The 27844-nt window shown below is 40.2% G+C and overlaps 2 protein-coding genes across 3 annotated transcripts in view; one reads left to right on the top strand and one right to left on the bottom strand.

Moving 5' to 3' along the window:
* GOPC (golgi associated PDZ and coiled-coil motif containing) lies at positions 1–21796 on the bottom strand. Of its 2 annotated transcripts, XM_044425893.1 has the most exons (9): positions 21293–21678; positions 12794–12958; positions 11351–11374; positions 9483–9658; positions 8958–9123; positions 7440–7535; positions 5737–5901; positions 4588–4768; positions 1–3994 (listed from the first exon to the last, which is right to left on the bottom strand). In XM_044425893.1, the coding sequence occupies exons 1-9, from the start codon at positions 21608–21610 to the stop codon at positions 3882–3884; spliced, it is 1404 nt and encodes a 467-aa protein (XP_044281828.1). In that variant the 5' UTR covers positions 21611–21678; the 3' UTR covers positions 1–3881. The 2 variants fall into 2 exon arrangements, with proteins under 2 accessions (XP_044281828.1, XP_044281837.1); XM_044425902.1 differs by lacking the exon at positions 11351–11374 and having other exon boundaries at positions 21293–21796.
* The window catches only part of LOC123018320 (nephrocan-like), a 20428-nt gene continuing 14192 nt past the window's right edge, over positions 21609–27844 (top strand). The window contains exons 1-2 of the mRNA XM_044420313.1: positions 21609–21754; positions 21871–21951. Of these exons, the coding sequence (XP_044276248.1) occupies positions 21609–21754; positions 21871–21951 (227 nt within the window). The remainder of the gene's footprint in view (positions 21755–21870; positions 21952–27844) is intronic.

The raw sequence follows: 27844 nt of genomic DNA, 5'->3' as shown, positions 1-27844 counted from the left end.
TAAAATACAAATGCTTTTTAATGATAAACTTAAACCAAACAAAGAGTTCATACTGACTTTTCCTGCAAGCCCCACAAATCTAAACTCATCTGGCTCTTGGAAACAGCAGGCTGAATCTTTCATTTTATTAGCAAAGTAGAAAGAAAAAAACATTGAGTTTACAAGCGATATCCAACAAGCCTGACATGTTACCATTGACAGTCTTGTAGGTTGTGCAATCACATCCATTGTATCAGAGCAACATTTCAAAAGTTCCAGGCTTCCCCAAGTGTGTCTAGAGGAACTAGCAATGGTGGTGGTCAGAGTGCGTCTCTTTCGCTGCTGCTTGTCTGTGAGTGTGGACATAACCCAGTGATGCATTTTCAATAATACTATCACATGAAGAACAACATAGTACCAAGAAAAACTTCAGGAGAAGCCTGATTTTAATAAATACTGCAGTTATGCAAATGCAATGAGGGCAAAACAACATCTGCATTTTTGTCACTTGTGACAGAACAACAGTATTATGATGTGAAAGGGCACATGCTTCTGGGGCTTCAGAGGAGACAATCTGTTCTCCCGAATATAATCCATATGTAGAATCTCTGGAATACTATTAACAAGAAAGTAGAGAGAGATACAAGGCTTTCTTGCAAAAGCTTACAATTCAACATTCCAGGAATCAGCCCATAAATGGAGAGAACACTGAAAGGTTCATTCTGAAGGAGAGACTAAGGTCATTTCTGCTGCACATAAAGAGTGTGCAAAAGCCATGTCCTCCTAAGCAAGTCCCACTCAGAGACATAAATCACTCCACAACCCTATTCAAGAGTTTGAGCAAAGGCATGCAGGCTTCAACTGGAAAGGGGAATGCTTACACCATCCCCACTCCCAGCATCCCTAACGTGGGGTGGCTTTGCTTCAGACTTGCACACATTTGACACCTATCGTGAAGAGGGCTTCAAACCTCATTCAGCAAAACCAAGCATACATGGGGACTTTTGAGTTGTGCCCTGTATTCTGGCCTGCCCACGTTAAGCTCCCCACTTTCACTCAAACTCCCGAAAGGGGCATCTGTTCCTTCTCGTATGAAGGACCAGTGTAAAGGGATAACTCAATTCTGTAATGAAAAATAAAAGGATACCTGGATAAAGGATTACATGGTGAAATATTATTTACAAAATACTCCAGAAAATTACATGCACTTCTTCATTGCCTTAGATGACAGGCAAAGGCACATTCGTGAACATTGGACAATGTGTTGTTTCCATCTTCATTGCTTGCTTCAAAGACTTGGTTTTCCTTGGAGATAGTATTACAGTATTTAATAATATGCAGTATTACTACTGCAACATTACTTTAACAGTATTTAATAATATGCAGTATTAAAGGAGCAGCTATAAAAAATTACTGCAAATGAAATACATTTTCATGAGCAAGTGAGTGGAATGACACACAAAAATTATTTATGAGCAACAGTTAAAGAATTTATAAATAGCATTTTTTGCATAAAGTATTTACATTTTTAAGATCTCTATAAACATATATAGTGCATCTAGAAGAGACAAGTTTAAATGTGTTCTACAACACAACATTTTTAGCATTAAACATTAGGTTAACTGACATTACGCTAAAGGGCTTTCACTTTTTCCATTTATGTACATTCTATAGAAAAACACCTTACAAAGTTTCATTTTACATTATTTCCACTCTCAAAATACATCTTTACATGTGACAGTTTAATGGCCTGCAAAACAGGCAATGAAGGGCAGGCATTTCATGCTTTATCCTATAATAATAAAAGCTATTACATGGTTTTAAGTGTTTGCATATGGAAAATGTGCATTCTTATAAGATACATGTGTATGTGTACACACACACACACACACACACACACACACACATCCCCCAGTAGATAGGACCTAGCCAAGACAGCCCCCTTAATATCAATGTACTATAAAAATGCCTTGGACCTTTCAGATGAGCCATTTTGTAATATTACGGGTTTTCTTTAAAAAAACAAAACAAAACACAAATACAGTCCAGTTGTAATGTAACAAATTTGGTAGCTGATCCTGAACAGTGCCAAAACCATCCCTGCCAGATATACAATGTACTGACTTCCATTTGTCTAGGGGAAATTCACATGACCCTCTTCACATAGCGTGGCGAAGCGATGCCTACCACAACCCTGGTACCACAAGCATTCCATTTATGTGGCGGGCATTGCATTGCAACTATATATACCTCACAATCATAACCAGAGAATTCTTTCCACAAGAGCTTTAACCACATGGAAGGCTCATGGTCTATAAGCTCCCAACATGAGACACCAAAAAGTTGCTACAACCTTGTTCCCAGTGTGTAACAATTCTCAACTAACTGTGTGACTGGAGCTTACAGACAGCTATGCCGCCATGTGGGCAGAGCCATCAGCAATAGTTTTAAAGCAGTGATATTGTGGTCAATTGTTCTCGCAGTAACTTGGACATTTTCAAAAAGCAGGGGACCGTTTTTGCTGAAGCCATCATAAGACTATTTTACTACAGATTCAATGCTTACGTGTTCAATGGCTCCTTCTCATCTTATCATGCCAAAAGTCTCATGAGTCTGCTGCTCTAATAGAGAATGTTAATAGAAAGACTTGAGTTGCCATTCTTAGGACCTCTCATAAAATCATGCCCGTAAAAGAGTATTTCCTCCCAAACAAAATTATAGCTAAGAGTATATTTGCATGGGCATTTCCATTCCAATGCACAGCAACCTCTGCAGTCACCGATAATGTGGGGGAGAGATGTGTGAAACTGGATTGTTGAAAGGGTTAAATGTTAGTGCGTTTTGAAAAAGCCAGATTTTTACAGATTGTCAGGAGTACAGCTGATTCATAAATCTACTGGATTCCTTCAAACAACCAGGGTTATGCAGATAACACTGTGTGGTGACTCTAACAAGGTGCAGTGGGAAGAATTAGCTACCCAAATCCAACTCAAACCAGTGTACAGAGTGATACCCACCCAATGATTCCAATGTATGACAGCCCCATGAAAGACTAAACGGCATACATAATTTCAGCTGGCCAATTTTATACTAATTTTGCCTTTAAAAATTAATAAACAGAATGCAATTCAATACATTTGGAGAAGATTTTGAATCCAGCATTGATTGGCAAGGAAGCATAAATATTTGAATGACACCCAATGCATTATATAATGCTGAAAGAAAATTCATCTATGAACAGATCACTTGAGGCCCAATTCATAGAACGTCACAATAAATATTTAGCAATCAAAATGTTTTGCATGGATGTTTATAAGGAAAACGGATGTTTGTATATTGTAAAAAACATGAAGTGACTTTTTCCTGTTCACCTTTCTTTGACAAGATGCACTTAAAATAACCAGTTAAGACACACTTAAAATAACCAGTTAACAAAGTCAGGAATACACCACAGAGAACTCATGCCCTCTGTCTATGACAGCTGAAGGCTATTTCTCTAGGAAATAGATGCTTTTTCCCTTTTTTTGTTTTTTGCTATTAGGGGAAAAAGATGTCAAACTTCTTCCACATCATTCTATACCTTTTATCATAAACACAATCCAAAGTAAGATTCAAGGAAAACCTTTGGAAACAACATGCTTTGGTGCTTATCATTGAATGGGAAATTCATTTGACATGCAACTTCTTAGAAAAATGGGAAGTTTACACATTTTGATTTGCTCGTAACGAAGCCCTGAGGTAATCAACAGAACAGGGTTTTTTCAGGTAACAGTTACACAGTTTCCCTTTACTTTAGTCTTTTTTCTTTTTGAACTTTCTGTGGCATATATAATGTAGACCAGTCTACACAACCCATCTTAAAGAAAGGACCAGTTCTGTTGATGATTTAGGGGTAGGACTTTTTAGGCTAAGCTCTCAGCAGAGTGGGCTAGTTTAGACACAGTCTCTTCTGTTTCAATTGAATTTCCTAGGTCTCCATTTTCATGACTGTCAATACTTGCTTTCTTATCAAACACTGCCAAAGAGAAAAGATACTATGATTAGTTGTAGAATCTTACGATTTACAAACTTAGAGGCACATCCCACATTCTTGCTGGGTGAAGCACAATCATTCCTAAAAATCTGGGAATGGGGGTAAATATACAGAAAGAGCCAAAAACAAGGCTTCTAATCATTTATTTTTACATAAATTACCACAAGCCAACTACAAGTTCACCTACATAGAATAAAGCAAAGATCACCATCTGCCAAGTTCTAGTGAGGCAAAATCAAAATCAGAATCTGCTTTATCAACCTACAGGAAAACATGGCAATATTCTGGCAAAAGAGCAGAGGAAAGCTTAAAATGGCCACCCAACCCTAAATATATCAGCCATTCTATTTGCCAAGAACATGCTTGGTGATACTGAAATGATACCATGAGTAGTGATCCTTTCCATCTTAAGTACATTGGAAAAGCCAAGTCAAGGACGGCACTGCAAGATGCATTTCAAAAAGTAAAATTTACTAAAATTCAAGCGTGAAACAAGACTAATTAAATGATGTACAAAGCCTTTATATGAAGTATAACTTGAATGTTTATCTTAATTGCATTTTTAAATGTTTTACCTTGCATTGGCTTGACATCTCCACTTCCGTCTTTTCTATTAGAAACAGAATTTCCACCTTCCTCCAATTCATCAAGATACAGACGATAACGATGTCCACTCTCATCCTCATACTCTACATTTTCATCATCAGAGTCTACTTCTGGAGCAACATACACAACTTCAAATTCAATTTCCCCTCTCTGGAATAGAAAATTAGTATCATGTTCTTTCTAAGAATAAACCATCCAAGAAAGAGAGAAAATTCGGACTTGAATGATAACTATAAAATTGTAATAAAGTATATTCTATTTATACCAGTACAAAACCAAACATGACTGTTTACATTGTACCAAAGCAGCCACAAGGCAGGCCACTTCAGGGAGAGTGACTTGTCATCAGCTCCATAAGAGTTTTCTCATTTGCCACCCTGCAGCTTCCCTTCATCTCATCCACGCCTCCTCTTTTGCTGCACAACAGTTTAAGTGTAAACACATTGAGCAATGAGTGTTGAGCGTAATGAGTCATTAAAGTACATGACAGATTAGTAAAGAAATATTAACATAAAATAAAAGCTGGACTGAAGTACATGTCTTTTAGAATATGCCTATTTAACGTATTAGCTAATAGAATCTTTGCTGAAATAAGAAAACTTGGAAAGTTGGCTTTCTCTGACCATAAATTAAGACCTAAAATGCACAGACTATGCCCAGCTTTAGTTTCTGTTTTGTACAATGCAGTAAGCTTTATATGTGAACCTGAAAAACCTTCTCGGTTTCATCATTAGTCTAGATGTTATGCTCTGTACTTGGAACTCTGTAGAATTCTTTTATGAGAGGGAAGCTGTATTTGTTATTGGAAAGTTTTCATATGCAAGATATGACAGGCCTTATTTTGCAGGCAAAATAAATAAATATGTATAAATATGGTATTTTAGAAAATGTTAATAAGGAAAGTTTGAGAAACTCCAACTATTATCTAACAAGATTTTTGCCTGTAAAAATAGACCAAGGCCTTCACTTAGAAGGCCTGTTGTATCTTGCATATGATAACTTTCCAATAGCAAATAAAGCTTCCCTCTCATAAGGGATGCACCACCCAAAAGAATATGGAAAAAGCAACCAGAAGCATGTTCATATATTAACAGTCCAGCATTAATGAATTAAAATACCTGCTGGGAAAGAATAGTTACAGCTTCTTTATGTTTGGCATCTCTCAAATTAACTCCATTTACTGCCAAAATGGCATCTCCAACGTGTAGACCACCACATCTATCGGCAGGCTGACCTGGGTGAATTTCGGAGATTAGGATGGGAACACCATGCTCCTTTCCACCCTACAGCAAAAATATTTAACAATTAGGAAGTTCCAAAATAGTCTATTGCCTAACATTGTAGATGCTTTTACTATAACATTTTTTAAAAATTGAATTCATGCAATTATCCAAGAAACAGGAAGATAAACGATTTTTCATTCTATAAATGTTACACATAGTGCAGTTTGTAAATTATTTACAGCGGAGTAGTCACAGAAATGTCATGAAAGATCTAAGTACTTTCAGTGGCTTTTGTAACAGTATAAGAAACATAGATAACATGGGCCAGTGTGACACACACTATGCAAAAGAAAATGTAAACAGCTTGTCAGCATACAGTGGCTGCATTCATGCATAATGCTAAACCTGACATGTGCTCATCTTACTGCACAGTACCCTACCTTGGATCCTGGGTTCAGACAGGCATTTGATTTCCATGCATGAGTGGTTTTCACCCTTCTCCATCTTTCCTCCAAATGAAGCTGCTGTCCCATGAGCACTTGCAGCTGCAAATCTTTCCCGGCACAGGCTGCTCCCGCCTGCATCACTTGCCTCTCCCTCACTGGCCCGCATGCTCCCCTACGCATGGCCTCAGCCAGCTGGCACTGGAGATTTTTTCTGCTGCTTAGTGAAGCGATTGCCAAATCACTAGAGTTCTGCTGTCACACTCCCTGCTACTACCTTGTTCTGTGTCAACATGCAAGCACACCCACCCGCATCTTTTCCCCCTCACACTGCAAACATGTACACAAACACCCATGCACAAGATTTGCACATGCTGCTAGGGGCTGCCCCCTGCCCCCTGCAGCAGGCACACAGAAGGCATCAGCATATGCAGCACCTGTGCAAGGGACAGAGGGAGTGTGCCAAGGGAGCGCATGTAGGCATCTACCTAGGAATATTTTCTGGCTGGCTGTTTGAACATAAAGCGGTGAAGGTCCGGAATGCAGGGGACCACATAAAACAAACAACAGTGAAGTGTAGAAACCATACAATAAGCCTTTGTTTCTCTGCACAGTCAACAAAAACCATCCTTACCAAGTTCACCATGGTTCCTGGGTTCAGACATAACAGAAAGCCATACCACACAAGGTTTCCACCGTGGCTTGTTCATTATGTCTGAAGTTGGCCAACAACAACAACAACAATAATAATGATGTCAGAAGTTGGTCAGTTCATATGATGAAAATAAGCCATGGTAGAGTATTTATTTATGCCACAGTGGTCTATTTAAATCACTGTGCATATTGGCCAAATGTTCAGTACTCACCACCAGGCACAGCTTGTCAGGTCAACCGAACTTAGATGGCATGGTTTGTTGGAGGGGGGAAATAACCCTCCGGTAACCCTAGAACATCCCAAGGATTATTAGAGGTTTGTTTCCCTCTCCAATATACCATGCTGCCTGGGTTCAGACAACAAGCTGTGCCTGGGCAGTAATGAAGGAAATGTGCTGCAATTTAAATAAGCCATTGGAATTTTGAAAAACAGTGGTTTACTTTGATCGTGTGAACTTGGTCAATTAATCCTGGGAACAGAAAAATAAATTCAAATATTACCGTTATTGAAATGCCCAATCCTTCATGATCTTCTTTCACCAAAAGCACTTTTCTGATTGGACCAACACCTTGACTTTTCTTCAAGGAATCTGGATTCTAGTTTTTAAAAAATTATACATGATTTTGAAAACATTTCTTAACATTTTCAAAAGAGTCACAGGACAGCGAATAAGAGTTACTATAGCACTGCTGGAACTCTTTTCTGACATGATTTTATCTGGATCTGCCCACACCCAAGATTTTTTATTAAGAGTTTTAGAAAGCACCTTATCACTAATAACCATGAATCCAAGCGAAATACTTTATCTCAAAATAAAGAACTGGGCAAGGTCTGTCCACCATAAGAAATCACCATGGACATTACTTATTCTTAATAAATACATGTGCACATCATTTCTACCCAAGGCTCTAGTTGTTGCAGTAAAGGTTTGTACTGCAGCTGCAAGGGCTTCAAGATAAGCAGTACTAAACAGGTCTGTTGCACTAAAAACAAAGAAAAAAGCTTGCTACAGTAGCCACAAGGCTGTTCTGAGACAAGCAATTCTAGCTACTTTTCAGATGGAGTATGAGAGGCTGGCAGTGGTCCCACCATCATCTCCCCTTACAAGAGAACCCCTGCAATGGCATACCAATAGGAAATTTTGTAAGTAACTTTGGGAGCTTGATTTCAGAAATAGGTAGGTTACAGATAAATTTAACAAATGTAAGGTGCCTTTGTATTGGCACTAGGAGTTCTAAGAGGAATCCTATACTCCAGCACCATAGCACAGGAACTTTCAGATTCAGGATCCTAGAAAGGTTTTGTATATTGTGAAGAAGACAAGACCACTAGACTGGATGGACTCCCCATCTCTGCTCAGCCATAAAGTTCACTGGTAACTTTAGTTTGGACACTATATCTCTGCTTAGCCTACTCCACAAGGTTATTGTGAGCATAAAATGGAAGAGAGAACCAGCTTAATCTATTGGAAGGTATAGAAGAGATGATGATGATGGTGATGATAGGTGATAAATGTATAATGCCATTTTCAGAATATGTTGCACTCAAAAAGTTTAAAGTAAGATGCCTAATTAATATTTTGACATCTATAAAATGAGACTGTTACAGGAAGTAACCTATTTTGAAGAGACGGCAATTACTCTGAATGTTCAGGGAAGCTGACAGATAATGTATAAGCTTGGCAGCTTTCATCGTTGAATACCTTTTATTTAAGTCACTTAATTTAAGGATTCATCTATTCTATACTCCAACAGAGACTATCAATTATTCCTCAGGTTCTAAATATGTACATCAACTTTTCAGCAGCTTAAAGCATGAGTGTTGTATTGGCCTGGGAACAAAAAGAAGTATGCAGACTTTATACTCATTGTAATAAAAATACTGCAATTTAACTTAGAAGGAATGATTTTGGCTAAACTACTCCAAACCAAAGAAGAATATCCCTGAATTGAAAGGGATGTATGACTACATTCAGTATAGCTTTCTAAGGTACAAACTGTTTGTTGACAAGTGCTCACATGTCCTGGGGGTGCTTGCATGGGTCGCTTTAGGTCATTGCGACCCCGACATGCTCTTATCACAGTTTTGTGTCGGTGCAGATGGATTTCAGCTTCTAGCTGGTTCCAGAGTTTATCGTGTGCAGGTCCTTTCATATCTCTGCCTAGCAATTGAATTTGCTGAACCCTGCAAAATAATAAAAGAACATAATACATATGAACTTGAAAGCTGCACAACTCTTTTGCTTTCTTGGTCCTGTATTCTCAAAGGCCTTTAAAGTGCAACTGCAGCTGAAGTCATTACACTAGTAGTAGCAAGAAAATCATACAATATTCTTCCACAGCTTTCCCTTATGTAAAGGTCCCATCCCCTTAGAGACACCCTTGTACATTATGGTCATCTTCTCCCACCAGTGGTGGTTTTTAGAGCAATTTCAATATATATTCTACACTGTAAAGCAAGGTAAGGCATGTTTTAAGCCGTATACATCTATTCTGATTCAAAATTCCATTAAAAGTGACTGATTTTAATTTCATTTTACACACCTTCCTGCTAGCTCTTTATCTAAATATTTGGCTGCAAGTCTTGCTCCATACACTTCTGCCTGGAGTACAGCTATGTGTCGACGAAGCGCCTCATTCTCCTTCCTAAGCAACTTCACTTCAGCTTCAAGTTGAGCTTCTTTCACTTTTTCTTTTTTGTTGGCTTCAAGTTCTCTCTCCTAGCAAATTAAAAGTCTTGTTAGCTTAGTCACAAGCCTAGAAAGCAGACATGAAAACTGCAAACATATCACTGATTCCTTACTCTCACAGAAAAAGTCATAAAACATAACTGTAGTCTTATTTCATGCTAACTTTTCTGCATCAGAAATACTTAGCTTGGGAAGATATGCATTTACAAAACAGTCCTGCAAATGCGCACATAAACAAAAAAAAAAAAACCACACAAAAATGTTTTTTGTACAAGATGTACAAGTACCTACATCTCTTTCTGTATTGCAATTTATGTTGCAAGCCTGGAAAGCTTCTTGTTCAGAAGGAGATAGCTACTTGCAAGTTATAATCCTGTGAAATTATTCTGGTAAGACAGCATTTGATTGAGTATAATACAACATCATATTAATTATTGAAAGTACACTAAATAATACTAGATAAGCAATCAGATGGTTAAAAAAAGTGAACAGAAAAACAGTTATATATTTTTATAGCTATAATAAGCATTAAAATACAGTTTGTTTTTCCTTCACTTTTTTCACACAGAAAAATATCCAGTGTACTTAATCCAGAATTGTAAACATCTTTCTTAACTCATTTGCCAGAGGAAAGAAATGTCAAAGAAAGACTTAAGAATTTAGAATTAAAAGGTAACAACACAAGGAGACAAAGCATGAGAGTGCTTTTATAAGATATTAATGGAAGACAAAAAATAGAGATCATCTAGACTTTGGCTCACAAGAAGCAGCAATGGATTTTTTCCTTTTCAAACAGATACATGGTAGCAGATCTTAACTACACACAATCAAGCATTTCATATGTAAAAGGAAAGACTCCATAGATTTTAACCAAATCTGATTGTTTATATTCAAGTAATATTTGTAAGCACCTATATTTTTGGTTTTAACTTTAAATATTCTTTTTTTGATTGTTGTTTTGTGATTTTTAACTTCTGTGCACTGCCTTGGGATGATTTACCCTAAAAGGTAGCTAATACATTATTGGAATAAATAATCTGAAAATAAGAAATTATAGGATTTAAGTTCTTGCATGAACTATTTTGGCTTGGAATTTCTGCAGGTCAATCAAGGCATCCAGAACTAATATATAACATTGAGCAACTGGCTTTAGACATACACTACTAAGGGTCTGCTAGGAAGAAACGCTACCTATTGTACTATCAAATAACAGTACACAAAGAAGTTTTAAACATTCTTCACACAATGTATAAGAAAACTTACAATGCTGTGATGCTGAACAAAAATAAGAAAGCTATTTTAGGATACTACTTCAGCTTGCACAACTGCCTAGATTTTGAACAGCTAACTGCTATATCATAACTATATATTTTCAAAGCTTGAGTGCATTTTGGAGTTAGTTGCCTGTATTTCTTGATAGTGACCATAGTTGATTTTTACTATCCTGTAACATTTAGATCCAATTCTGTCACTTCTACATTCACAAGTTAGTCATAGCAATTAACAGAAGCAATAAAGTCATGCATGTCAGCTGGAAAAAAAGCATTAAATCCAATAGAAACACTGAACAGGCACAAATACTTGGCTAAAAAAACTAAGGAAAGGAAATAATCTAGCTAAAATTCACTGGCATAGAACACTCAGGCCAAACTGTGCAACTTTATATAGATCTACTATGCTGTTTTGAATTTATACACAGGTAAAGGGAGCCAGTGAACTTACCATGTCTTCCACAGAAGGGGCAGACTTAGGACAGGAGAAAAAAAGTTTCATGATTAGAAATACTGACACAAATATTTTAACAGGCCGTGCATTAGGTGAAGGTACAGTAATCTGCCACATCTGGCTGTGTGAGAAACAGCTGATACCTTGGAATTTAGCTAATATACTAACTTCGCTAGATAGATGAAGTGGTAACTATTACTGAACCAACACCTAGAAAGCTATTATCCAGCTGTTCAGTACTTATATCCCTGCAATAAAATTTTATCTAAACAATTCAAATAAGAAATGTAAAAATCATATTTTCAGTCTTCATGTTTGCTAAGAAATGAGATCCACTTACTAGACATACAGTGAAACCCTATATATGTCTACTTAGAAGTATGTGCCAATGAGTTCAGTGCAACTTTCCCATACAAGCGGGGACAGGATTGAAACTTTAGTCTCTTTCTAGACTTACTGTTTCTTATTTTGTTATTTAGATTGCAGGTAAGTAAAAGCACAAAAATATTCATAAAAACCAGAGATGGGGAAAGCCTTTGAGACGCTTTTTGAACAGGCTTGGAATTTTGAGTTGTCCCCCCCCCTTTTTTTTTCCAAAAAAGACTATGGAAAACCCAAGCAAATATTTCCAGGCCAGTTTTGAGGGCTTGGAAAATACTGCCCCAGTTTTCATGCTTCTCCAGTCCCCAAACACAGTTCCCCCAGCACAGAAGAGGCAAGAGAATCTCTCCCTTTGATGTTTCATCATGCTATCAGCCACATCATACAGAACAGACTGGTGAACAGGTGAAAAAGCTTCCATTGCTTTGCTTCAGGACTGCTGCCAAGTAAAGGGATGACAAAGGAGATGGGGTTTGGAGGGCTGGAACAGGAATTCCTCTGCTGCTCACATTTTAACCTGAGCAGTAAAAATAATCCAGACTTCGAAAACATTCCTCTCTTTTTCCTGTCCCCTTAATTTCTTCTCCAAGACCTTAGAGATTTTTCAAGCATCCCTAATAAATTTCTATGTCTTTCCTATACTATTATACAACAAAGGATATACGGATACTGTAAAACATTGTTGCTTTTGATATATCAGTAGTAACTTCCTTGAAATCAAAGTTACTGTTAAAGTTCCCCATTTATTTATATTTTTACTACCCAATAATGAAAGTTCTCTGGGCAGTTAGCAAAAGTTAAAAAAAATTACACAGAGAAACACATATAAGATATTATGCATACTGAATGTAAGTTGTGAAATTCCATGCATCTTTCATCTCTACATAGTTGCTTTAACAGTTTCATAATAAATAAAGCAGACAAACCATATGAGGGGTGTGTGTGATACTGCATGTCCTAAATGCTAGAATGGAAAGGTGGAAGACACTTTCTATGAACACATCAGATTATAAATTCTACAGTAAAAATGCAAATTTTCTTTTTAACAAGTATACTTACCAATTTTGCCTTTATTGCCCCTGAATCAACATTCTGACCAGTTTTGGCATGGAGCTGAAGCTGAATAGCATGGAGTTGCAGTAGCTGATCATGTACCTCTTTTTCTAACACTGCTTTTTCAGCTCGCGTTTCTGTCAGTTCTGATTTAAGATCCACTAGCTGCGCCTGGAAGATATAACATTGTTCAATAACCTACATGATGAAATAGGAAAAATTGACCTTTATTACACTATTTCATGCTGTTCAAATATATCTAAAATTACCAATATCCATTATGCAACCCTTAGACTGAAGACTTAAGTTATGAAAGGATATTTACTTCATCTTAATTTATTTCAATTATGTGCATAAGGATGCTATAGATATGAAAGAAATTGACCTCCTATGCTTATTATAAATCATGTTCTCAAGAACCATTCAGAAACATCTGCAAAAGCAGTATATTGCATACTGGAAGAGAAAAGAATGTTTGCTTATGTTCCAAACAAGTTTAGCAAATCATAACAGTCAGGACAGTATTCTGAAGTTATGAACAGTTACAGTTTTATCATAACCTCCAACCAAGGTAATAAACTTCATTAATGACAAACCTCTTTCTGGGAATTCAGTTTAGGATTCTTCTGTGTAAAATGTAAATTGCTTGATAGCAGAGTCCTTGGTATAGCCTGCTGTATGTATATATTTACAAAGCCTCAATATTCAGTTGGATCTTAGTATAAGGCTTACAGCCTTAAATCTTTTATTCCATCTTATTTTGATTGGTTACTTTTAAAATATGTTTCTGGAGATGTTATGATTTTGCTCTTTGTATGACAATTCATAGATACTACCTTGTTTGCTTATTCTGTTTCAGACTACAGAACTGTGGAGATTTGCCCTACTCCTTACTACACTTTTGGAAAGACTGGAAGTATGTATTGTCCTCTACTGTAACTTGTTATCAATGTTTGTGTTACTGAGGTAGATGGAAACACTTACCTTCAATTACACTGTGGAATGTTAAACTGGAGCACAAAACATTTATAATTTATCACTAAAAGAGAGACAAAAGGCCTACCACAGTCCAAACAATGGCCATGAGTTATAATTTATGACCACTATTTTCTTTTATGTTGACTACTCTTCTGCAGCTGTAAGTGTTTAGAGAAGACACTCCTACAACTATAAAGAAGAATGCCTGAGCAAGAATTGCTGTTATAATTGCTATCTTAGACAAACACATAGTCTGAATATATGATTAACTAACAGGAAGTCAAAAATGCTATGCAATTTACTTGTTACTTCCAATTGATTTTCTCTCAGCTAAATATGAAAAAGGTTCCCAGCTCTTATATTCCTCATTAAAGAAATCATAGATGGAAGACAATTATTTATTTTAAAATTGTATTTTATTTAAAATATTGGCATGCATTATAACACAAAGGTTTCCAAGGCAACCATATGGATTGCCAGAGAGACTGCTCTTAGTGTTTTTAAAAGTATTCAGTCACTGAATGGAAATCAGAGATTAGATTTGGCCATTAGCTGGCTCCTGTAGAAAATATAGTTGAAATTCATTGTAAGCTTTATTGTGTATTAGCATTGGCATACTGCTGAATACCTGCTCTGAAGTCAACTTAAAAATCCCTAGACTTCAAACAAGTTTTGCAGCAGAATAAGATGGATTTGATTTAAATCACTAGTAAGACTAGATTTAAATCATAGTTTTCTACATAATTCTGAGGCATGCCTGTGTTTCCCATAGGTAGAAGAACTTCATTAAAATATTCCTAGACTGGGTCTCTTTTAAAGTCTGCAACCATTATAGGTTTTCTCCTTGAGAGAAAGAATATGATAAACCTGAGGCTATTCAGAGAAAATCCAAAGACCTGGGAAGTATTCTGCTCAAAACGTTTCACTTTCCTTTTACTGCTTGCCCCTTCCTCCTCTTGTGCAGATATATTCCACTCTCCACAATCTTCTTCTACTCATTTAATTTTTTGAAACTTGGCACTTAAAAGGTAAGGGGTTGATTCTGTGTACATAGATTTACAAAGGAACAATGAGATAAAGGTTTTTTTCTCAACTCTGTATGTTTATAATACTTTTGCTGTGAAGAAGAGGCATGTGATGTCTGCAGACATAAATTCACAATTCTGAGAACTGTAAAACCAAGCATCTGTGATAATACCTTCTAGACAGAAAAATTGCCCAATAATCTTACAGAAACCTCTGAAGCATGATATTGTGAATAGTTTAATAGAGTACATTTACCAAAAAAAATTAAACAATGTATGAGTATACAGCCTCATGCTCCATAATTAAAAACTAATTCTTATTTCATGATGAATAACCTTTGGATTATAATGTATCTTAAATAAAAAACTATTTTAGATAGATTTTTCCTCAAGCATTTTATTAAAAAAATCAATTTAAACTAAAAAAAATTAAAATTTAAAAATCCAACAAATCAAAGAAATCCAATTTAAATTTTAAAAATGCAATTTTTTTTTTTTGGAAAATCATTGATTTTATTCACAGAATGCTCCCATATTTTCCAGGTGCAAATAAGTCTTAGTTAGGTTTTTTAACTATATACTTGGATAAACTGCTTTGGATGGCACTGGCCATGGTGACTGAGGTTAATGGAAATGGTTGTCTGACACAACTTGACACAAAAGGTTTGGTATGACTGCCATATTATCATCAGTACTGTCATACAGATTCAAAGTGCTAACATTAATATTTAAAGCCCTGAACATTTGGGAGAAGGTTATCTGAAGAAACATCTCCTTCCGTATACATAATAAATAAATGAGCCTACTTGAACCCTGAGATCATCACTGGAGGTCCTCCTGAGAGACTCCTCCACAGAAAGCAAGGAAGGTGGCTACTGTGGGAAGAGCCTTCTCAGTTGTGGCACCCCATTTGTAAAATCAGTTCCCCAAAGAGGGGCACCTGGCACCCACTGTGTTTTATATTAGTTATTGCAATTTTGATGTAAACCACCCACGGAGCCTTTGGGCTGATCAGCAGGGGAGGAATATAATAAAATATTATATTATATTGTATTATATTGTATTATATTATATCATGTTTTTCAACAGAATTTTAGCACTATGCCAATGTGAAAATGTCTCAGCTTATCACTGCAGCACAAGTAGCACTAATAAGTGAGGCTCATCTGTCACTTAATCTTTTTGGCATCAAGTGATGAACTCATTTTCCCAGGCATTTTGGTCTTTCAGTTTCTGTCATTTTAAATCTGTTAGTTTATTTGAAATCTTTGCACTACTTTTAGTTTTCATTTGGTTATTATTTTATTTTATACTGACATTTTAAACGATATAGTGCATTTTATCATGCTGTGTTTTCTTGTTGAAAATTATGATGAATGGCCCAAAGGCTCCAGCTACTGGTCAGTATGAAAATAAAATGGAATGAATGAATGAATGAAATGGTGCAAAATCACTATAGACAATGGAGAAGATTATCTCACACACTCTCTCTTAATTCTCAATCAATTTATTTACTCTTACATATCAATTACTCCCATCAGGGTCCCATCAAAGTATAATTAGGGGGGAAACCATCTTATTTAACCTTCATAAATGTCAACTAAAAATTATTACTCTATGGTTCTATGATTTTCAAATTCTCTACCCCAACTGTTTACAGATATACATTAGAGAAATTAAGCCTAACTCCACATTAAAAGGATCTGAACTAGCCATGACTATCCAAGAACTATCTTAGGGTTCTGATAATGTAAATTCAATGAGTAATGACAGTAAGAACTTAAGTTTGCTATCAGGAATTATTCAGAAAGGAATTAAAAATAAACTGCCTAATGATGATATTGGCTGGAAATGAAGGGAGTTAATTATAACACCCTGGAGAGCACCAACTTAGGGAAGGCAGAACTGAAAGCATTCAATGCTTTTTGGAGACATTAGGAAGATGTATAATGTAATGAACAGAACAGAAAGTGAGACTTTTTTTACCCCACTCTTAATACTATAATTTATTAGCATCCAATGAAATTGATTGGAAATAGGTTCAGGGCACTCAAAAGAAACATAGTTCTTCAAATAACATTATTCTTAGCGTATGGAATTCACCACCAGATGTAGTTGTGGCCCCTTTAAAGAATTACAAATTTATCAAAGACAGACATATCTAGCTATTACAATTAAATGGTCAGTTTTCAGGAATAACCCAGCTTACCATAGGGTATTTTACCCATGAAGAGCCATGGTGTGTACCATGTGACATTCTGAATATACAACACCACCTGGGGTTCTTTATTACACACTGAAGATTGTTTGACCCTCAAATAACCCTTGATGGCCAGGTCTGCACAATGACTTCTCCTGAGTATGGGTTGCATATTCAGTCTTGCCAAAATGAGCTCATCATGGTTTAAATAAGCCCCAATTAGCCCACTCCATCATACAACCCAGGTCACTAAAATCTTCATGATCAGAGGTAGGTTAGCTCTGAATAGCAGATGCTAAAAACAAACAACTATGCATCCTAGCAAGGTATGGAATGTACTCCTTGTTAGTGCAGGGCAGCACCTAACCCTGTTGAGCCCAGGTATTACCCCATACAAACTGAGATATTCAAGCGTGATCTAGGCTGTGCACTGGAGAAGACTGGCCATGGTAGACAAAAGCATTCCTTCTAAATTTTCTCACCACCTTCCCTGAGAACCTATGAAAATTCCTCAATTTCTTAGAAGCCCAGGGGCACAGTTTGAAAACAACCATCTTAGGCCTTTTGAAATTCTTATAAAGTATGTGTGCAGTTCATACTCCTGTAGCAGGACAGCAAGCCATCTTTCCACAAGGTAGTATTCTGTGGTGGGTATATCACATTTTCCTGGCACACAATGCACAATAACTGGGAAAACACAGATTTCACACAGTCACAACTGACTCTTACTGACTGTTCAGCCAATACCAGTAAGTGATCAAATTCCTGCCTATTCTATTTTGTTATATTTTCATCTCATACTATGCTATTCAAACCTGAGAGCACTAATATTGTCCCTGAAAGGGATTAGAGGTAAACACCTGACACGTACAAACCTTTTTTCCTTACAGGTATGTTTCATACACCTTTCAGGCTTATTAACATTTCATTCTCAAAAGAATTTATTTTTCTTGCAAAAATCATTTCCTTCTCTACACTGATTTTGCATACACTTCCCTGGTTCATTTTATTGTGGTGAACCAAAACCCCCACCCTGTGACAAGACTAATCCATTCTGCAGGAAAGAGACATCTTGGCTCTTGTAGGTAGATAAACCATTCCACAAATATAGTGCTATGGGATGACTTCAATAGGGAGGGGCATCCCCACTGCCTATAGCTGACTATAGTAAATGGATTATTAAAAACTACTTCAGTGTTTAATCACTTGTATATGCTTGTAGAAAAGTGAACACTAGAGACAGATGACAGCCTATACCAGTCTTGTTATCACAACTACATTCTCAAGCCACACATGTTCACCATGTTGCTCTGAATACTGCAAAAAGAAAGTCCTTTTTTGCAACTTAAGCTTGCTATGAAACAAAATATTAAATCTATGTATCAAAATTTATCAAAATTCTATGATGGCACCCCCGCCCCTTGGAGTGAGACCACAACATAGTCCAGCTGTGTTAGCTGCCTCTAATCCAAACTGCCCACCCTCACTAAACTGGAAAGAGCTTAAGGGTGCTTCCAGGGACCTAGACAATGATGTCTTCAACTGGAAACTCTGGTTTTGTTGACATAACAGTCCATCATGGCTTGATTAGCCCTCGAATAGTTGATGTGTTGTCTGAACTGGCACATGGGTTAACAGTGCACAACAGTAAGGCATCCCACTTTGTCAGAATGTGAAGCTATTAAGATATGGGCTCTATTACATGTGCACTATATCAGTAAACAACTATGAATCCTATATAATTCCTTCAACATTAGTATGTAAATTAGTACACAAATTAGGACAACCAATGAAGGTGTGCTCTGTCCTATGAGCTAATCCCAACACTTCACTCTTAATGATTTTATATCTAAGACTCTTTAGACCTAATTGGTTTTGTTTTTCCTCTAGAGAGTTCTTGGGAAATTATTTTGGTGAAATATGAAGATTATATGAAGAAATAAAACCATCAAACTATTTTTTTTCTTCACCAAACTACAATTCTGAAATTGTGGATCATTAGGACTTAGGACTACATATACTGAACCATCTACATATACTTACCATCACTGGATGACTGTAATCCACCCTTCATCCTTTTTTCAATATGATGATACCTATGCCTGCTACAACTTATTATAGGTGTATGATTATGATTGTTTGCTTGTTGTTTGTGACCTCCATCTTGTCTATAATTGTACTTATAATTTGGACTTAGTAGTACAAAACTGTAAAGTTATGATAGGGGTTTTTTAGTACATATAGTATTTTAGGACATTAACACTTTGCTTTCTGTGTTGATACAGCATCTTCTACAGTATATTTCAATGATTCTAATAGTATAGACTAGTTTTTGGATGATCAATGCAATTACTGCAGTAACACTGACAGTTACACAAAGCATGCAGCTAGAATAAAAATGTAAAATTGGAACAGTGGTATTTCATCATTTAGTCTTTTGAAATGCATCTGTTATTTTTGTAAGAAAGCCAGTTTTTATTTTAGCATCAGATGGGTGAAGAACCAAGAATAACCTAACTCAGATCTTACACTTTAAGGTGGTCACCAATGTCAACATTTGAAAATAAGCTCAGTATTGTAGAGATGCTTCACCATCAGGGATGCCTTATTACATGTGCAAAGGGATGCTCCTAGAAAGTTAAATCAAATTCCATAAATAAGTCCATTTTACTTAATTTTTTTTGTTTAAAGACAAGGAAGATGAAAATAACAAATTATTTTCTTATTGTTTTCCACAGATTGCAATCACATACTTCTAATTTGCTCCTATTGTGTATACAAAGGAGAAAGAGAGAATGCATGAACAGAGAACTGACACTGTTCTACGCATAAATCATTCTTGACACTGCACTACACAAGAGTGCATTCATACATGACAAACCTATTCCTCAGCAAGGATTCACTATGCTGTGAATGTGTAGTGTATATAGATGGTTTTAGAGGCAGATTTTTAATTGTACTACATAAAAGTGAAGCTTTCAAGAAATCACACCAGGCTTTGAAACTCTGGGAGGAAAGTCAAGCACCTTGCAGCTGAAATGGTTTTCTTTTCAATCCTTCCAATTCTTGAATGAGGAACAGACAGGGAAAAACAAATAATCCAGGTGAATGCTGGGCTACGAAAATGGACCCAACATGAGAGGTATGGATTGTGGGACCACAGGCTACACATTCTGGAAGCTGGACTGCTGGCAAGGAATGGACTGCACCCTACATGTGAAGTGTTTGTTGCCCTGTATTGCTTAGGATTCATCTGGAGCACTGCGTTCAGTTCTGGGCACCACAGATACAGAAAGATGCAGACAAGCTGCAAAGGGTTCAGAGGAGGGTAACAAGGAAGATCTGGGGACTTGAAACAAAGTCCTGTGAGGAGAGCTTGAAAGAACTGGGTATATTTAGCCTCAGGAGAAGTCTGAAGGGATACTCTTGTACTTGAAAGGCTGTCACAGAGAGGAAGGCCAGGATCTTTTTCCCAATCATCAGAGAGTGTAGGACATGGAATAACAGGCTCAAGTTAAAAGAAACCAGATTTAGACTAGACACTGGGAAGAATTTCTTCTCTGACAAAGCAGTACAACAATGGAACCCATTATCTGGTGAAGTTGTGGGCTCTCCCTCATTAGAGACATTCAGAAAGAGTCTGGACAGTTGGGTAGTTTTTACATTGGCTATTTTTCCATGTTTCCCACATTTGTCTCAGTAAGTAGTGGCCTCACAGGACATCATGACAGGGCTGACCTATCACTGGCATTTAAAAAAATGCCCTACAAAGGGTAGTAAGAAACTACCTTTTACCTAATCAGACCATTTGTACATCAAACACAGTATAATCTACTTTGACAAACACTGGGCCTCAGGCAGAGGCTACTCCTATGATCTGCTACTCAGCATCAGTCAAAAGAAACTTTCAGCTGACGCCAGGTACAAAACATGGACCCTTCTGCAGATAAAGGCATGTATCCCACGGAAGTTTTGATTCATTTAGAGTTCTCCACTCAATCAGCACCAGGCAGACTTGCCTCACACCCAAACTGTTCAACCAACCTGAGAAACAGAACGCACCATTTATTCCCATTTCAGAGACAAGGAAATTGAGGGCGGTGGTGTTCCGCTTCCTCCTATGGCCTCTAAAGGAAGATGAGAAAAAAAGCTCCTCCTCCACGCGCCTTCTCACACACATGCAACACACGTAACACACCTTACCTCTTCCCCAGGCATCCCAGTCCCCGACCCCTCCTTCACTCCAGGGGACCCAGAGGGCCGGCGGCGAGCGATTCCTCTTTCCCCCACCCTCCAGCTTACCTCCAGCTTGTGGTTGATCTGGGAGACGGTCTGCGCCTTGTGGCAGAGCTGAGCAAAGCAGGAGCTCAAGCTGGTCATCTTCTGCCTGCCCTCATAGGTGATGTCCGCCTGGTCAGGGTCGATCTCACCCAGCAGCAAGTCCACGTCCACGAACGCCTTGTCGAACTCCTTCTCCAGCACCTCCAGCCAGCGGAACATCGACAGTCCGCCGCCGCCGCCGCCGGCTCCGCCAGGGGACGACGACGACGAAGCCGCCGCCGCCCCGCCATAGGCCCCAGAGCCCGACCCCCCGCAGGAGCCTACTCCCACGCCAGACATGGTGACCGGCTCGTCGGGCAGCCCCTCGCTCCTTGCCGAGGCCTGCGCCGCTAGCGCACCGGCGGGGGGCGCCCAACCCCCGTCGGCGCTCGCGGGACGCTCCCCTCCCCTCCCCGTCAGCGTCCGCGAGGCGCGGCGGGCGGCGTTGGCCGGGCCTCGAGGGGGGAGCGGCGGCGGCTGAGAGGCAATTTCTCCGAGGCGCATGCGCCAAAAGCCGCTTCGCGTCTGTCAGCGGATAGACCGAAAGCCCCTACCCAAAGATCGGCGGTCGGCTTGTTCGGCCTGCCACAACGGAGAACTGCTTGCCAAGTCGGCTGGGAGGATCCCCAGATCATCGATTGGTTAGTCCGTACAACTGCGCGGCTCTGTTTTCGTGAAGGCGGGAAGAGCTGCTGCTGGATGAGAATTTAATCCTATGCACAATTAGACAGAAAAATCGTCCTCGGGAACCCATCATTATCCAGCAAAGGGCAATCATCTGTATGCTTACACAGGCAGAAAGTCCGATAACTACCAACATTTTCTAGCCAGAATAACTTGATGGGGAATGTTGTTAGACTTTTTCTTCCCGTCTAAACAGGCACAGGTTTGCGCCCTAAAAATCCAACGTCTCACAGTGGTCAACCAGATACCTCTTGAGAAGCTCCCAAGCGCGAAGTCAAGTGGTATTCAGCAGTGCTTTTTTTAACGCATTAGGTTATGTTCAGAAGCAGGTTGAAGCAGGTGTGGGGAACGTCGCGCCGTTCAGATGTTGTTGGACGGCAACATTTGGAGAGCTGATCCCCACCTCTATGCTAAAGCTTCATAAAGGTGCGTGGGAACTGGTAAAGATCCCAGATCCCTTCTGTATTCTGGAGATCTTCCAGAATGTGCAACTCCTTCTTTCTGCCCTACTGTGAGGATAAAACAGGAATTGGACAAGGGGCATCTTGGTGTGGTGGGTGAGACCTCTTTAACTGGTGTAGAGAAACCCTCCGAAATTTGCTGCTTCGTCTTCAGAATGTGGTTTCAGAAACTCTTTTCTAAACACCTTTTTAACACAAGCAATTAAACACACACACACACTGGTTTCCTTCTACCAAGCAGGCTGAGAGATTACTTGATCATATCCTATGTTAGCCCTATTTAGAATAAACCCACTGAAATGAATGTAGTTTAAGTAAAACTAAAAGTAAGATACAGGTCGCTCGATCCCTTGTCTGCCAGCCATACATGCTGTTGTGAATAGTGTTTGTGAATACTGTAAAGTTGCTGAGAACTTCTGGAACCAGAGCCAGTCTTTCTTAGGACTCAGTCCTTACGCTATTAGACAAGGTGGCCTCATGCGGCCCCTGCTGCACCAATCCTATATCTACATTAAAGCTCTGTGGACATTACAGACCACTGAAGAACTTTAAAGTTATTTTAAAGTTAAATTTGATTCATACAATAAAAACAAACTGCCTTTGACCCATTGAGCACTCTGTAATACTAACATGGGCAAATTGTTATTGGGGGTGTCCCCTGAAAAGCACCCTATCTGGAGAGGGCAAAGAAGAGCTCCTAGATCCATCAAAGCTACCACCCTGGGCTCACTATGCCAGCAGGGCCAATGGATTCCCATGGCATTGTTTTGGGTGTTGTATTGGGTGGGTGTGCTTCTCATCTCCTGTTCCTTGATTCCATTTATGTGCCACAGGGTCAACATCCTAGTTGGATTCTTACGCATGGGGGTGTCTTTGAAGATGATCCAGGCATTCAAAATGGTTCAAAATAGGGCCACATGACTGTTACCAAGAATCAGTCCGTGGACCCATATTACACCAGTCTTCTACCATCTACACTGGCTACCAGGCTCAATTTTAAGTCCTTGTGCTTACATATAAAGCCCTAAACTGCTTGTGCCCTGGGTACCTGAAGGACCACCTTCTCCTGCACTGTATGTCCCTACCCATAAGATCAAATGAGGAGGTCCATCTTGAGAAGCCATCCCCCAGGGAAGTGAGAGGTATGGTGGCTAGAAGAAGGTCTTTTTTGGTAGTTGTGCCCCAACTCTTATTCAGGTTTTTATTTTATTTTAATTTTTTATTTTGTCCGTGTGTGTGTGTGGGGGGAGGGAGGGTTTGTCTGGGAGAACTGGGCGAGTGAAGAGTAGTGCAGTACAGACAAGGTGGGGAAACAAGTTAGGGTTTTAAGGGGTTCCCAAAGTCAGGCCAGGATATGGCCTTGGCGGGAATCACAGGTGTTGCTGTCCGCTACAACAGCTGGAACATGTTTGTCCTCCCTCAGGAGAGGCCAGGGATACACTTGCCCTCAGTGCAAGCTGGTGACTCTCCTAGAGAAGAAGGTGAGGTGTCTGAGGACTGAGAGAGCTCTCCAGGCCCCCCGGGAGCAGTCCCCCTCCAGACAGAGGGTTGAGAGAGGGGCCACAGGAGGAACAGCTGGGGAGACATGGAGGCATGTCACCCACAGGAGGAGGCGGCCAGCACGGCCTCCTTTTCCTCCTGGCATCGACCTGGAGCTGGGAAACAGGTTCTCTCTGCTTGAGGAGCCTGGGGCTGATAAGGCCTTAGGGGAACAGAAGGACCCCCGGTCTGGGACCACATGCGGCCAGAAGGCTGCTGCAGGAGAAGCAAGGGCTAGAGCATGGCCGTCTACCACCACTGGGAAGAGATGGCGGCAGGTGACCGTCGTTGGGGACTCCCTGCTGAGAGGCACTGAGGCAGCAGTGTGCCACCCTGACCTTGAGGCGAGGGAGGTCTGTTGCCTTCCAGGCACACACATCCGGCATGTGAAGGATAGAGTAGAGCATCTTGTTCACTCTGTGGGTCACCAGCCGCTTCTGGTGATCCATCTGGGGACAAATGACATAGCCAGGCAGGGTGTGGGCAGGATCACCAGGGACTTCAAGGCCTTGGGGAAGAAACTCAAGGACCTAAAGGCCCAAGTGACCTTCTCATCTATCTTACCAGTCTGAGGATTTGGGCCAGGCAGGGAAAGGAGTGACGCCGAGGTGAACGACTGGCTTAGGGTGTGGTGCCAGAAGGAATGCTTCGGGTTCCTTAACCATGGCACCCAGTTTCTTTCCAATGGACTTCTGGCAAGAGACAAGTTGCACCTCACGAGGATGGGAAAAGGTCCTTCAGAAATGCTCTAGTGAGCTTTGTCCGGAAAATTTTAAACTGAGCCAGGGGGGAGGGTCAGTTCCCCCAGAAACTTGTCCCCACTGGACAAGTGAGGGGAGAGGATCAGGGCTGTTGGACCAGGGTGTTAGAGGTACTGCAGGGGCTGACAGGACTCCTAGAAAGAGGGGAGCGGTATCAGGGAAGATGGGAGGAAGGAGGAGGCGGGGGATTCCAAAGAAAGGAATCTGTGGGAAGGAGTTGAGGTGCATGTACACCAATGCTAGGAGCATGGATAATAAGCAGGAAGAGCTTGAAGCTTTCCTGGGAATAGGTGGGGATCACAGAAACTTGGTAGGATGAAAGGCAAGACTGGAATGTGAACATAGAGGGGTATCACCTGTTTAGAAAGGATAGGAAGGGAAAGGGGGTGGGGGCGTAGCTTTATATGTCAGGGAAGGGATAGGATGCAGTGAGATAGAATGCAGTGCAGAAGGGGATCTGGTAGAGGCAGTTTGGGTGAAACTAAGGGGTTTTGACAGGGAGAGGGAACTAACAGTGGGGGTATGTTATCGCCCTCCAGGTCAACTTGAGACCCCGGATGATGTCCTGACAGATGAGATTCTAAGGCTATCTTGGGGGAGGAACACAGTAATTATGGGAGATTTCAATCTCCCGGATATTAGTTGGGAGACTCACTCAGTGGTGACAGCCAGGTCATGTAGCTTCCTAGATGTTATAGAGGGAGGACTTTTCAAGCAGAGGGTCCGAGAGGTGATGAGGGAGGGAAACATCCTTGACTTGGTCTTGACCAACAGGGAGGAACTGATAGATGAGGTGCAGATTAGGGGAGCTCTGGATGTGAGTGATCACTCCATCCTTTGCTTTGAGATCAGGGGAATAGGAACGTGCAGCAGGTTGAGCACTAGAAGCTGGGACTTCAAGAGGACCAACTTTGGCTAACAGAAGGCCAGACTGGGGAAAGTCTCCTGGGATAGTTTACTGGAAGGCAAGCAAGTTAAGGAGGGGTGGATGGCACCCAAAAGGGAGGTTTTGGAGGCGCAAGCCTTGACAATACCTCTAGTTAGTAAGGCGGGGAGGCGAAGGAGAGTGCTGCCATGGATGCAAAAGGAGGTGATTAGAGGAATTAGATGCAAAGGAACCTCCGTAGGAAATGGGTACTGGGGCAAAAAGACAAGGTGATACCGGGAGGAGGAGGCCTGTTGCAGAAAGATTCTTTGCAAGGCTAAGGCTAAGTATGAGCTGAGACTTGCAAAGAATATCAAGAGCAACAAAAAGGACTTCTTTCAGCAAGTAAATAGGAAGAGGAAGGGGAGACAAGTAGTGGGACCACTAAATAAGGAGGAAGGGAATCCAGTGACTGATGTGACAGAACAAGCACAGATGCTAAACGACTATTTTGCCTCTGTGTTCTTCCCAAAGCAGGATGGGGGAGAACCGCATGGGATATTAGATGAGGCCGGGGATTTAGGGGCACAGATTAGAGTCACCCCCCCTAGAAGTCGAGGGGCTCCTTAGGGCACTGGTCATTACAAAGGCACCGGGCCGAACGGGTTACACCCGAGAGTACTTCGAGAGTTGGCAGGGGTTCTCTCACATCTGCTGGCCTCCATTTTTGAGGCCTCGTGGAGAACGGGTGAAGTTCCAGAGGACTGGAGGGTGGTATCAGTGGTCCCAATTTTCAAAAAGGGTAGTAGAAGGGACATGGGGAATTACAGACCAGTTAGCCTTACGTCCATTGTAGGAAAAACAATGGAAAGGCTCATAATAGCGAGAGATCCAGTGATGCTAGATAGGGAAGGGAGGCTGGCAGCCACACAACACGGCTTCCGCAATAACAACTAGAGTATTGTGCTCAGTTTTGGGCTCCTCATTACAGGAAGGATATAGCCAGGTTAGAGTCAATGCAGCGTAGGGCCACAAGGTTGGTGGCCGGTTTGCAGGGGATGCCGTATGAGGCGAGACTGAGGGAACTGGGTCTCTTCAGCCTGGAGAAGAAGGGACTCAGAGAAGATCTGTTGGCAACATACAGGTATGTGAGGGGGTGTCACACAGAGGTGGGTAGGGACCTGTTCTCCCCTGCAGAGGAAGGCAGGACATGCTCCAATGAAGCAAAGCTCAGGGAGCCAAGGTTCCATTTGGATGCCAGGAAGCACTTCCTGACAGTCAGGACCCCGAGGGTATGGAATGGGCTTCCATGGGAGGTGGTTGAGGCCCCATTGGAGAGGGTGTTCAAAGATAGGCTGGACATGCACATGGTGGGCATGTCGTGAACGGAGCTGGCTGGAGCCGGGTGTCAGACTAGATGGCCCGGGAGGCCCCTTCTGACTTGCTCCGTTTCTATGTTTCTGTGTAACTCTGGAATAGACTCCTCAGAGATGTGCACCTGGCACCAATGCTGCTATAATTTCAATCAAGACAGTTTTCTTTTCTATTTTAACAGTTGATTTTAATGGTAATTTTGATTTTAACTTGACTCTGGCTTACAGTTTTATCCTAGTTTATATTTATTTAAAATTGATTACATGAAGATTTTATGTAATAATGATTTGCTTGGTTATGTTTTGTATTATTGAGATTTTGGGATTGTTTTTAGTATTGCTGACTTTAGAATGTTATGTTGCTTAATCATTGTAAACTGATCAGGGAGTGCAACTAGGAGCTGTTGTGGAAGGATACAAATGGGAATAATAAATAAATGTGAAGCATGATGTGATTATCACCACTGCATCAGCCCTGAATTGTGAACATTGGCAGTTTTTCTATGGCTGTTGGGTGCCCAGCCTGCTGTTTCCATTGATGCTCAAATAGTGTATATTTCTCTCCTCTCCTTGGCTGCACATGTATAGAATTGGGTAGCTATAGTGGCAGGTTATCTCTCCCCGCACCACATCATTTGAACGTAGGATTACTTGGCCAAATGCAGATCCAAAACTGTTGTGAAAAGTTTAGTTTGGGTGTAGCAGGGAGAGTCTTGCATAGATCTTATTTAATATACTCACCCAGTCTTTAAAACTCATCACAATATCGACAACAGAAAATGAAGGGAATGGATCACTATAGGATCAAATGGAAACATCCAAGAGCTGCCCATGATACTTGTGCAATCATT

This window comes from Varanus komodoensis, unplaced genomic scaffold (genome assembly GCF_004798865.1).
Source record: "Varanus komodoensis strain SLA01 unplaced genomic scaffold, ASM479886v1 scaffold1, whole genome shotgun sequence".
NCBI lineage: Eukaryota > Metazoa > Chordata > Lepidosauria > Squamata > Varanidae > Varanus > Varanus komodoensis.
Note: the sequence above shows the minus strand (reverse complement) of the source record. Positions and strands in the feature narration are given on the sequence as shown.

Bases quoted from the DNA above. Each gene is read 5' to 3' on its own strand.
- GOPC (XM_044425893.1), bottom strand. From the start codon at position 21,610: ATGTCTGGCGTGGGAGTAGGCTCCTGCGGGGGGTCGGGCTCTGGGGCC. The intron at 9,124-9,482 runs GTGTGTAAAATG...ATTATTTTGCAG, and splicing joins GATAAAGAGCTAGCAGGAAG to GGTTCAGCAAATTCAATTGC. The intron at 4,769-5,736 runs GTATTTTAATTC...TTTCTATTCCAG, and splicing joins TAACTATTCTTTCCCAGCAG to AGAGGGGAAATTGAATTTGA.